A 12,778-nucleotide genomic window follows, 5' to 3' on the forward strand; every position below is an offset into this window, starting at 1 on the left:
AATCCATTAACATATTACTCTGACAAATTTTGCATTGACATGTTTTTCATTAAGATAATTTTTCTCTCATGCTTACTGTAAGTGAAATTATGAAGACAAGTATTTTCAAAAAATATTTTATAAGAAATCAAATATATAAATAACAATTATATATAAATAGCTATAAGATAGTCGTGTAAAATTAATTTGTTGCATCTTTTTAGATAAGTAGGACTTATTTGCAAAGCTTTCAAGTAGACATCAGCAGCATTTATACACTAATGAGAGGCGTAGGAATACAAGAGGTGCTATGAGCTATGACATCATCAGCCCCGTTTACACATATCAGAACCGGGCACGCCCCATACATTGCTTTAACCAGCAATTGTAATAAAATAATAAGAAACTTAATCGCTTAAACTTACCTTAAAATATCAAATAAAAGAAAACGCTGAACGAATCTGAGAATTATTTCTGAAGCAGGAAAATAGAAATAAGAATTGTGCTGTATTTAATTTCTAGGCATGCGCATCAGAAGCTACATAGAGTACTTGCATTACTTACTGATGATAAACTTCACATGACGGGTCACGGGAGAGGAAAATACGTATTCGCGATCTCAAGCAAATTCAGATGGCAGCACAACTCTGCAATATGGCGGAAGCAATAGGGGTAATACAAAATTTCAAAAGACCATAAATAGAAGGACAAGTAATATTAAATGCTAAGTATATTATTTCTTGTGGATTATTATCATATTGTGAAAAATGTGCTATAATACAAGCACAAATACGAAAGCTTTCCATGGCCGGTATTCATAGTCGTTACTTATATTAAGTCTGACTTAAAGTATCGATTGTCCTTTTTCACCTAACAGTAATAGAAAAGGATAACCTATGCTTAAGGGGATGCATTGAGCGACTCAAACACTCATTCAAGTTTATCTTCCAAACTATTAGGAATATGAACTTTTTTTGTAGAGATTAAATTTACTCTTTTGACTATACTGAAGCGCGCTACAAACTCGGTTTCACAAAATTATAAAAAATAATTTTCATAAAAATTATAAATACTTGTAATTTTGTTGGTCATAATAATATTGAAAATTAGGCCTTGTAGCGCGCTAAAGAAAAGTTCTATGAATAATTTGAGACCAAGAAGAAAAAAATATACCTAAAAATGTGGAAGATTTTTTTGAAAAACTGAATAGGTTATTGAAAGACAAGTTTTACACTGTTTTACCGACGGAGAAGTTTCACTGTGCGTTAGACAAGGACAGGTCTATTAGCTCTCTCGCTTTAGAAGGGGTACCCACTCTCTCCCCACCATTCCCCGCTAAACAAACCAACTCTCCTACACACAGCATGGCTGGCTAACGCTGCCTGTCGGTGTGAATCCGTAGCGGAATGGAAGAACAAATAATTATTTGTAGATTTCAGGGTAAGGTTTTCGCAAATCCGGCGTTGTACCGCCCTTTCATATCATTTTCGGCAGCTACTATAAATTTATCAAATCATTTTGTCATCTACAAGTCTCAAAAAACTTGAATTAGTTGACTAAAGCGTGACTCGTAGCTGCCGACGCTGATCGCTAAGTTGTGTAGCGCATCAGCGTCGGCTGCTAGGAGTCACGCTTTCGTCAACTAATTCAAGTTTTTTCAGACTTGTAGATGACAAAATACTTTGAAAATTTTACTGTAGCCTCCTGAAATGATATGGAAGGGCGGTACAAGGTCGGTTTTGCGAAATCTAACCCTAAAAACTAGAAATAATTATTTATTCTTGCATTACGCTACGGATTCACACCGACAAGCAGCGTTAGCCAGCCATCTTGCTGTGTGTAGGAGAGTTGGTTTGTTTAGCGGGGAATGGTGGGGAGAGAGTGGGTACCCCAGACCCCTTCTAAAGCGAGAGAGCTAATAGACCTGTCCTTTTCTAACGCACTATGAAACTTCTCCGTCGGTAAAACAGTGTAAAACTTGTCTTTTTCAATAGCTAATTTAGTTTTTCAAAACAATCTTCCACATTTTTAGGTATATTTGTTTCTTCTTGTTCTCAAATTAATCATAGAACTTTTCTTTAACGCGCTACAAGGCCTAATTTTCAATATTATTATGACCAACAAAATTACAAGTATTTATAATTTTTATGAAAATTATTTTTTATAATTTTGAGAAACCGAGTTTCTAGCGCGCTTCAGTACAGTCAAAAGAGTAAATTTAATCTCTACAAAAAAGTTCATATTCCTAATAGTTTGGAAAATAAACTTGAATGAGTGTTTGAGTCGCTCAATGCATCCCCTTAAGTCGGTCTTAAATATAAGTAACGACTATGAATACCGGCCCATATGTCATAATATAATCTATCCCTATTTCATTAGTTCTTACAGGTGGCAGCAGCATATCTTGAGATCGCGAATAAGATAATGAAGAAAACTGCCAAAACAAATATATTAACAATATTCACAGCATTTAATACATTTTACAGTTATTAAAATATGCAATAAATGAAATATACTAATTTTTATACTATCATTATAGTTATTGTAGCATGTATAATTTTTATCACATGTGATTGCTAAATATTCATTTTACCTATACAAAATTAAGATTTATCATTAAATTGCGACTAAAATATGAAATTAGACGTTGAAAGGATGGTCCTGAAATAATTATTTAATAGGATATGTAACAGTTAGCTTCGTTTATACCTTTCGATTTTGACACGAGTAATGAACGATCTCCCCATTAGGATATTTTGCAAAAGCGCTGAAAATATTAATCAAGCTGTAATTTCTATGGTTGCAAAATTATTGAATTGTGTTATTATTTTACAGTATCGTATACAAACCTTTGATTCCCAAATCTCTTCTTGCATACAGGACAAATATTAAATTCAGTCATTAGAACACTTTGAGACTCGTAATGCATACGCTGTTCTTGAATTTGCAAATGTTCAGCGTACAACAATCCTTTTAATACTTGTGTTCTTCGCCTAGCAGCTAAATTTTTATGTAGGCTGACTTCCAAAAAGTGTTTTATTCGCCCTATAGGGATGGTATCCGGTATAACTTCCAGAGCTTTTATGGGATTAATTTTTGATGCATGCTCCTCAAGAAGCTGTAATGCCATCTGTAAATCAGGTTGCATCGTTCGTTGTGTTTCCACATTGCAACCTAAATGGTATCTTTTATAATTTGTATTTATAACAATTGTTAACATAATCAGATAATATTACTGACCTGCCAACAAGAAACCTTCATTGTCTGGTTTTATTAATTGTCGAATTAAATGTACATAAACTTCATCAGCCCCGTCAGCATGTTTTTTTTCTGAGCTTTCCTGATCTAGAAGAATGTTTTAAATAATTAATTTTTATATAAAAACTGATTAGATTTATGTATATTAGGTCCGATACGAAACTTACTTTTGCATTTTTCATATACATTATTACAATATAGAATTGCCCTTGGTATATCGTTTAAGAGACTAGTATATATAGATATTGCCTGTTGATGCTGCCCTAATCGTCCTAAAATGATAGCTCGCTCTTCAAATAAACAATTGCGAGGAAAGTGTACTAGAATTGTTTCCGGCGTATAATGCGTAGATTTATCCAAGAACTGCTGTAGTTTTTCACTGGTATGTTTAGCAGCAAGCTTCTCTGCTTCTGTCGCACTTGGGCTTAAACCAGCTAAGCATTTTTCTTTGTATTGGTGTATCAAAGCATCATGGAACAATGAGTTTTCATCTTCCCATACATACACTACATGTTCCAGATATGTAATTACTAAACTTTTATGAAATCGTAAAAGGTAATCCAAAATTTTTGGCCTAGGTAATAGCTCTACCTCCTATAAAAAATCAAATTATTAATTTAAAGAATACAAAATAGATAAACAGAGCTATTATACCTGAATATCTTCAGTAAATATCCTTAGTCCTTCCTCAGGGTCTTCTTCCAATACCCAACCAGCAAACTTTAAGATCAAATCCATATGATCTTTTCCCAGTCTCTGAAGATACTGTATTGTCATCTCAGTTCCTTTCAAACTGGAATCATTTTCTTTTGAATGCTTTTCTAGTAGCTCTAAAGCCTTTTTATGCTGCCCCTTTGTTTGATACAGTATTATGAGTTCAGGATATTTTTGATGCAATAATAAAGTTTTCTCTGCTTCAGCTAGATGACAGTGATTCAATCTAAGCAAAGGAGCCACTAAAGCATCGGTAGTCTTTGAAAAAGAAAGATTTATTAGTAATATATAATAATGTAACATAGCACTAAGGTAATTAAATTTATATATGAAAATTTAATTAACCTGCAAATAACATTTTAATAATGTAGTGTCAATGATTTTTAAAAGTTGCTGTGTGGTGACAGCAGTTAAATTGTTCTCATTATCTAGCGGATTTGTATCTTTCCCATGATCTATGTTTTTAGGCTTAGTATCAATTAATTTATGCCTTATTTCTGTCAAAAATTCAATTAAAGCGCGTAAACCTTTTTCTAAATCGTGATCTTCTAATTTAGGGATAGGATTAATTGTTTGTGAACTTTCTGCATTACTCATTGAAGGTGTGACTAAATCAGGAAACAATCTGATCACTTCATAAGGATCAGTCCCTAGTTTCAAGAATAGATGCATTGCCTCATCAAATTTCTTATTATAAAATAAATGATGAGCATGTAAGGTTTGTATTTTGTAGATTTTCTTAACTTTTTCATCTTCTGTTATATCGGATAAACTCTAAAAGCATATTAATTATTAAAAGGCTACTATTGTCTCTGTAGCTTGATTACTGAACTAATTAATACATACTGTTAACCTCAATGCTAATTGATACTGATGTTGTTCAAGTAATGTACGGATTTGGTGCACAATGTCAATTGCATTAACAGACCAAACATTGCCAGTAGATGCAACATAAATTTTCCCTTGTTTACTTTTTACTATCAACCTGGCTTTGTTAAAATTTTGCAAGGTCTGTATGTGCTTGCAGCCTTCTAATGTATTTACTTCCAATTTATCATGCACTATACCAACTAAATATGGTTCATCCCAAACTAAAAAATGCCCAAATATTCATGATAACATTTTAATTATTTAATCGTCTTGAGCACAAAATCATAGATATACCTATTGCTGTTGGCGACTCTGACCATTTAACAGGATTATTCTCGATTAATACACCTGTAGTATTCATTAGAATAGATTGTGAATCTTTGCCTAGTATGTATGAATCATCTGATATTTTTGTAATGTTTGGTTCAGGAGACTTTCCTGTTGGAAACAGTTCTTTTGTAGTTCCTTTTAGATCAAAAATTGTATACGATAAACCTCTGAATCCTAGTATAAGGCTCTCTCCACACCTACACAGATTAAAATGTAAGAGATATTTTTAAAAATGCTTGCTGAAAATCTATGAAGTCATATATTTATTACCAAACTAATTCACGTGGTACATCTGCTACTGTTAATTCTTGATCATTAAAACTTTCAAATTGTCTCTGCTTTAAATAATATAATTGCAATTTTCGTTTAATAGCTACACATAATCGTACCACAGTATTTTTAGTGCCTGTTAAGCTTTCTGTCTGTTGAACATTTAGAGTAAATAAAGTTGCCCCCCGAGTTTTTGTTAGCTGACTTAATTGTTGAAAATTTGGAGAGCTCAAGTCATGAACACAAACTATATTATCTAAAACAAAACAAATTCTTTAAAAATATCTAAAGTATCCAATTAAGATTTACTGTTTACCTGTTAAAAGTATTAGCAAATCATATTGTGGTATTACATCCATTTGGGTAATTCTTTTCTTATTAAAATTCTTGCTGTGGCTTAAAAGATCTGGTTTACAGTCATTGTTTATCTCTAATGGAACTTTGTATCTTAAAACATGACCTTCTCTTGTACCAATTATTAAATTATCATCTGAAATGTTATTAAAAAAGCTTAAACATGTATTCAACAAAAATAGGAGCTATTTCTCAAATGACTTTATTACTTACCATAAGCAGCCATAGACTCTATTTGTACAGTAAGTTTAATAATTGGAATTGATTCGTATGCTTCATGCATCTTGAATGATTATTAGTTCAATAATATTTACACAAAACGGCTTTTTCTTTATAGTCAAATATGCACAATTGGCATATTTTTTGGAGCAATTAAAAACTCGTTAATTATATACCATTCGTTTAAAGTAGACTTTTTTTTCCTACAACCTCATACAATATCTACCTCTTTGTAATCTGCTAATTCCCTGTATTATGGTAATTTACAGTCTTTAATTTATAATAGTGTAACAGTAATGTGACACTCCGACAGTAGCTAGTCCTCATTCTTCACTCCAGTCTAGCCAGACCAGTCTCGACAACTTTCGGTATCGTTAAGTCCAGTTATCGACAGAAATCGCTAAGTGCGATTCTGTACGCGGATGAATTGTCGCGCTTGTATTGTAATGTCGATACTGTCGGTAACCTACCGAGTCCTACCGAACGTACCTTTCCTTTTTAAGAAAACTCTCAATTCAATCTTAGTTAAGCGACGGAGTTACGAACAATTGAAGTTAATATAAATTGTACTAAACCGAATCATTCAGCTGAGAATTGATATTTCACTGAGTTTTTTATTGAAAGGAAAACTAATAATATCGTTATAACTTAACAACGACCGAGATAGATGTCGCTAGAGGTTCAACGGTTGTGGCAACCTGTGATATAGGTTAGAACAAACTATACTTACCATTAAGATACCATACTGACTGTGGTGTCGTGTTAAGGTACAGTTTTGGCCATTAATCTTGCGTCGTGGCGAGGGGAAGTTAGAATCAGAGGGGCGAGGGGATTTCTAGGGAGTTTGTCCGTAGCTGTCAAATGGCGCGATTAACCCTCAATTTTGTATCATCAACAAAAATAATATTTTCGAAAAACGATTGTGGAAAAGAAGGAAGGATTTTAATAAATAACAGAGAAGACAAAATATATCAGATGAGTATAAATTAATAAGAAAAATGCAAATTATTGTGAATTTTTAAGAAAATAAACTTTGTGATTATTTTATTTCTGTTACAGGCTAAATCCTATTCTTCATGAGTTTAAATCACAGGAAAGAAATACTTAAAGACCAATGAATGAAAAAGGACTGATTTATAAAGCATTTCTGTGTGGCCCAGTCATTTGTATAATTGTGACATAATGTTGTAATAGTGAATGTGTCAGCGATTACTGTGTATACAAAGAAATCTTATTACAAAATAATAATAATGTATGATAATGTTTTTATTCCTATTATTATAAATTAAAGCTAGTTCAATTAAAATTTATTATTTTAATTTTTTCCTTAACCACACACAAATTCTATACGTACATAGTAATTACATATTCTTGTAGAACCTATCTTTAAGCTACTCTAACTAAATTGCAACTATTTAAAATCTGCAGGTGACAACTATATTTACTTCAATGATTTTTATTATTGAATGTGAGACAAATTGCATAGAGGTTCTGCTAATTTCTTATTGATCAGTCACATGCTTCCACATCTCGTATGACATTTATTTGCCTTGATTGTTCCTTCTAGTTGTCAACACATATACCAATAATTCTCTAGATATTTTCAAATATGCTCAGATATGCTTATTATACTGTCTAATTGTTTCTATAATAATTAGGATGATTGGTAAACTATTACTGTATTAAATTTGAAGATTGGACACTGGACTTATTGTACCTAAATATGTTTGGCACCTCATCCACATGATATCTTTCCCTTCCATTTGAGAGGATATTGTCGACCAATACGTTTATATGTACTGCTGAGTTCATCTTGTTTTCATCTTCAAATTATATTTTCCAGCTACATATTTGGATATCCATTCCCAATATGCAATACTTATTTTATTATTTCTATTTGCTCATGAAACTTATCTGTTATAAAACCTTCATTTATCCAGTCGCCATGTGTATATCCTATCATTTTCAGATGATTGATATATCTCTCTATCATTCCTGACAACATTATAATAAGAGTAAGGAAATAAGAGTATTCTATATTCAAAATGTATATTCAAACACATAGCTGGAAAACTACTTGAAGCTAAAAAATAAGATGAACTCAGTATTATACACATAACTCTTAAGGAACTTTATCTATCTAAGGATTATGAGAGCATATCTCACAGAAGAGAGGCCTAATTTAAATAGCATCATTCAAATGCCCAATTTTCAAATTTAATAAGACAATGGTTTAACAATCATTCCAATATTTATAAAATTAATTACATATCAGCATAATCATCTTATCTGCGTGTATTTAAAAATGATAATAAAATTATTGTTATATGTTATAGACTAGAAGAAAATAGTGCAAAGGAGGCATAAAAATATCATACAAGGTAATATGTCGAAGGCTGTGATGGACTCATAAGAAATTTGCAGAACCTCTACGCATTTTGTCTGACATTGAATAATAAAAATCATTGAAGCAAATAGTTATGACATGTAGATTTAAAATAGTTACAATTTTGTTAGGATAGCTTAAAGATAGATTCTACAAGAATATGTAATTACAATGTACGTATAGAATTTGTGTGTGGTTAAGGAAAAAATTAAAATAATAAATTTTAATTGAACTAGCTTTAATTTATAATAATAGGAATAAAAACATTATCATACATTATTATTATTTTGTAATAAGATTTCTTTGTATACACAGTAATCGCTGACACATTCACTATTACAACATTATGTCACAATTATACAAATGACTGGGCCACACAGAAATGCTTTATAAATCAGTCCTTTTTCATTCATTAGTCTTTAAGTATTTCTTTCCTGTGATTTAAACTCATGAAGAATAGGATTTAGCCTGTAACAGAAATAAAATAACCACAAAGTATATTTCCTTATAAATTCACAATAATTTTCATTTTTTGTTATTAATTTATACTCATCTGATATATTTTGTCTTCTCTGTTATTTATTAAAATCCTTCCTTCTTTTCCACAATCGTTTTCCGAAAATATTATTTTTGTTGATGATACAAAATTAAGGGTTAATCGCGCCATTTGACAGCTACGGACAAACTCCCTAGAAATCCCCTCGCCCCTCTGTTTCTAGCTTCCCCTTGCCACGACGCAAGATAATGGCCAAAACTACGATTTCACTTGTCGCTCGTCGCTAGCGATAAATATAAGATGATATAGTATATGCAATCCAAGATGGACACTAGCGACAGAATATGCAGTTTATCCCTCCTATGTTTTCACTTGTCGCTTGTCGCTCGTCGCTAGCAGTGACAGGCGGGTTCTGAATGTAGGAACGAAGGAAACGGGTAATCGCTAGCAGCAATCGCATAATGGTTTCTTAGGTGTAGTAACTGTGGTGTCGTGTTATGGTGTATGACATTTGAATTTAATTTGCATATGTATAAAAAAATTGTGAATATTAAAATAATAATCAAAAGTTATCAGGTATGCACATATATTGAATGAGGAATTAATAAAGGTTTCATATATATTTGAAATGAATGTTTTCTTAAATCCTTGTTATGAAAATATTTCCTTCATTTTCCTATATAGCATGAGAGGATGAAAATTATATAGTTCATATATCAGAAAATAATAATTTACATTAGTAAAGTTATGATTATCCCTAGTTTGATAATTTTATTAGTAAAATTAATTGTTGCTACATGTTACTCATAATAAAACTTAATTGAATTTATTTTGTAATAAAAATATTACAATTTAAGATTCTGTTTTTAGTAAGAAATTTATACAGGGTGAGGAACTTAAACCGCCCCAAAACATTATTAGTAGAAAAAGATGCATATCTTTTTAACTATATAAGAGATAATCAATTTTTATATATGACCTTTGCGAAAGCAAATAACAAGAGAATTCTAGAAGGTCCTATGCACAAATTGAATATATTTTATAATTAAAGAGATACTCGTCTTTCTGCATCTATATTCTAGGGCGGTATAACAGCTTCACTCTGTATATATGCCGTATTATTTTACAAGCAAAGCCTGTTTTTTGGGTTAATTATATTCAACGTTTTTTATATATTAATTACAATAATTATTCATTATACTATTTTTAGCTTCATATGTATCGGCTTGCTATAAATGTGACAAATGTATTTTCAATTTGAATTTCCATCCATTTTTCAAATTTAAAATTCACACGATCCGACTGTTCCGTTCCGTTGAATACATAAGCGATGCCAGCGATACAGGCGATACGGGCGATACTAGCGATGTCGCTGAAAAGTTGGATAAATCCAACTTTATTTGAGTGTCGCTATATAGCGACAGAATATACATATATAAGGAGAAAGTGTATACTTTGTCCCACGTGACCATTTGTCGCTAGCGACGAGCGACACTGCCCATTGCATACCAAACCCCCCTCCAAAGGATTGAATTTAACCAACTCCCCTAGGTCTAAACAGTTAGGTCACCAGACCAAAAATTAGCATGGAATAGGCCGCCTGCCGACAAGTGAAATCGTACATACATATACCTCATCTCATTAGCAAACAAATCGATAGCCACGTACTATACAGCGTAGCATAATTCAAAATGGCGGAGTTGGCAACGCTGATCTGGCTTCATCACTTTATTCTCCGGAGAAAAGAGGACTGATGGCAAACCTACTTGTGCACAAAAGCCTAGAATTACTCGGCTTTGAAAGTAGTTCAAAACAAGGTATGTTCTTAATACTTTGATTATGGTTAAACAATACAAAATTGTTGAATGTGGTACTTTCAATTGGCAGGTTTTGTATAGCAATATTTTTACAATTTTACCTATTTGCAGAGAAGAAAAAGAGGAAACAAACAAAATATAACGGAACACTTGACCTTATTCCAGCTAAGCACAGAATTACCTCTCATGATGAAATAGGTAATAATTTTATTAACCTCATGGAGGTACAAAGTTCCTGAAGAGAGCACACAATTTCTCGAGGTGCTTTATATCTCCATGATTAATCCTTTTATAGTACTAGTATTGTATTTAATTAGTATTGATTTATTGATTGACAGATGTAAACACTGTATTACGAAAACGTAGCATTAATATTTATCAAGCAATGAAAAAACTTCAAGAAAAACAGGATCCAACTGAGGACAATGTACGAAAACTACTTTTACTCAGCAGTAGTCACATTAATTCTGAAACAGCTGATAAAGTAAGAAAAAAAATTTAAGTTAAAATTCTTCTCTTTATTATAAATTTCATTTTGGAATTTCTGTCTTTTTAGCTGATCAATCGAACAGTGAAATTAGGATTGAAGAAACAGGAAAAGAAAAAGGCACCTGAAACAACAGCATTTACAGAAGAAGACTTTAAGAAATTTGAACAAGAATACTGTGAATGAATATTTTGTAGATTATAAGTATATTTAATAATGTTTAACAGTGATCGTGAAAATGGAAAGTTGATATTGATACTAATATCAATCATTTTTCTTTATTATACTGTTTGGGTGCTTGGATTGCCATTTATAGATGACAGCAGACTTCAATCATTATTTTACTCCCAAAACATAGCTTTAATTGTACCTGCTGTTTGTGGTCTCACTTTCATTGGGACATTAATTATTTTTACTGTCTACCATATTTGGAACAGAAAAGAAAATTTTAAAACTGTTTAATCTTGGTAATATCAGTTGAAATAGATCTTCAAAGCGTAATGAAATGATTACATAAGATCATTGCGTAACCAAAAGATATTAAAATAGCTGTTAAGCCAGATGCTTTTCAGTTTTGCTGTAAAGATGGCCACACAGAGTTGGTTGATAATTGGTATTTCTGGAGTTACTTGTAGTGGAAAAACTACATTGGTGAAGCGGTTACAAGAAAGTTTAGATTGTATTGTTATAAGTCAAGATAATTACTTTCTACCGGCCAATGATCCAAGGCACACCAAAGTTCCTGAACTCAATCACCTAAATTGGGATATTTTATCAAGTTTAGATATGAAAAAAATGTATGAAGAAGTGTTAAACATTATTGAGCCTAAAGATATACCAAATGATGCTATGAATAAAGATATAATAAAAAAGAAAACCTTAATATTGGAGGGTTTCAGTATTTTTGGTGATAAATCTACTGCAAATTTGTGCAATTTGAAATATTTTTTAACATTAAGCAAGGAAGAATGTTGGACTAGAAGAAAGTGTAGAGTCTATGATCCTCCAGATGTTCCTGGTTATTTTGAAAAAATAGTTTGGCCTGAATATCTAAAGCACATGGCTGAGCTACAAGAAGACAAATATTTGTACAAAAAAATTAAATTCATTGATGGATTAAAAAGTAGGGATGAACTTTTTGAATTAATCTACAGTGATATTTGTATGCATCTTTGTTAAATATAGAAATTATATTACTATGCACTTCATTCTATGAGTAAATACACAGTCACTTTGATATGAACATTTGCTTTATGTTTAAATCAAGATGAACTCATTTCTTTATACGTTTCTTGGTCTGACAACTAAACTCGTTTAATAATATCTTATGGCTAGATGATTTTCATCAGTAAGTCCACTTTGTTCTTGAGTCGTTAAATTTTGTTAATAAATAAAATTCAGTCAAATTACCTACCTAATCTTTTACAGTAGAGAATCCTTTATACAAACTAGTTTATTTAAATTTAATAGTAAGAATGCATTTCACTTACCTTACATAAGCATGCATTGATCGTTGTACAAATATATCTTCTACGCGTAATCTAAAATTCATTTGCGCATACATTATTTCAGTTTGCATGATCATTAACTTAGATTTT

General features: G+C 31.6%; 3 protein-coding genes across 3 annotated transcripts; 2 read left to right on the forward strand and 1 right to left on the reverse strand.

Moving 5' to 3' along the window:
• Positions 1–2,421: 2,421 nt before the first annotated feature.
• Vps39 (vacuolar protein sorting 39) lies at positions 2,422–6,577 on the reverse strand. Its single transcript, XM_066732492.1, has 11 exons — positions 5,989–6,577; positions 5,738–5,911; positions 5,422–5,677; positions 5,116–5,348; positions 4,798–5,042; positions 4,297–4,725; positions 3,892–4,209; positions 3,405–3,831; positions 3,220–3,324; positions 2,829–3,153; positions 2,422–2,746 (listed from the first exon to the last, which is right to left on the reverse strand). The coding sequence occupies exons 1-11, from the start codon at positions 6,056–6,058 to the stop codon at positions 2,683–2,685; spliced, it is 2,646 nt and encodes an 881-aa protein (XP_066588589.1). The 5' UTR covers positions 6,059–6,577; the 3' UTR covers positions 2,422–2,682.
• Positions 6,578–10,473: 3,896 nt separating this feature from the next.
• LOC136776731 (active regulator of SIRT1-like) lies at positions 10,474–11,511 on the forward strand. The gene is made up of 4 exons (XM_066732527.1): positions 10,474–10,693; positions 10,805–10,891; positions 11,032–11,177; positions 11,250–11,511. Exons 1-4 carry the CDS (start codon positions 10,630–10,632, stop codon positions 11,364–11,366), a joined length of 414 nt encoding a protein of 137 aa, XP_066588624.1. The 5' UTR covers positions 10,474–10,629; the 3' UTR covers positions 11,367–11,511.
• Positions 11,512–11,639: 128 nt separating this feature from the next.
• On the forward strand, positions 11,640–12,731 carry LOC136776730 (nicotinamide riboside kinase 1-like). Its single transcript, XM_066732526.1, has one exon. The coding sequence runs from the start codon at positions 11,742–11,744 to the stop codon at positions 12,357–12,359; it is 618 nt and encodes a 205-aa protein (XP_066588623.1). The 5' UTR covers positions 11,640–11,741; the 3' UTR covers positions 12,360–12,731.
• Positions 12,732–12,778: the final 47 nt, after the last annotated feature.

The sequence above is a fragment of the Prorops nasuta genome, unplaced genomic scaffold (assembly GCF_024137725.1).
Source record: "Prorops nasuta isolate Cenicafe-Biocafe unplaced genomic scaffold, Cenicafe_Pnas_1.2 PNAS00010, whole genome shotgun sequence".
Classification (NCBI taxonomy): Eukaryota; Metazoa; Arthropoda; class Insecta; order Hymenoptera; family Bethylidae; genus Prorops; species Prorops nasuta.

Bases quoted from the DNA above. Each gene is read 5' to 3' on its own strand.
- LOC136776730 (XM_066732526.1), top strand. From the start codon at position 11,742: ATGCTTTTCAGTTTTGCTGTAAAGATGGCCACACAGAGTTGGTTGATA.
- LOC136776731 (XM_066732527.1), top strand. From the start codon at position 10,630: ATGGCAAACCTACTTGTGCACAAAAGCCTAGAATTACTCGGCTTTGAA. The intron at 10,694-10,804 runs GTATGTTCTTAA...ACCTATTTGCAG, and splicing joins TGAAAGTAGTTCAAAACAAG to AGAAGAAAAAGAGGAAACAA. The intron at 11,178-11,249 runs GTAAGAAAAAAA...CTGTCTTTTTAG, and splicing joins ATTCTGAAACAGCTGATAAA to CTGATCAATCGAACAGTGAA.
- Vps39 (XM_066732492.1), bottom strand. From the start codon at position 6,058: ATGCATGAAGCATACGAATCAATTCCAATTATTAAACTTACTGTACAA. The intron at 5,678-5,737 runs GTAAACAGTAAA...GTTTTGTTTTAG, and splicing joins TTTGCTAATACTTTTAACAG to ATAATATAGTTTGTGTTCAT. The intron at 3,154-3,219 runs GTCAGTAATATT...GATACCATTTAG, and splicing joins TGAAGGTTTCTTGTTGGCAG to GTTGCAATGTGGAAACACAA.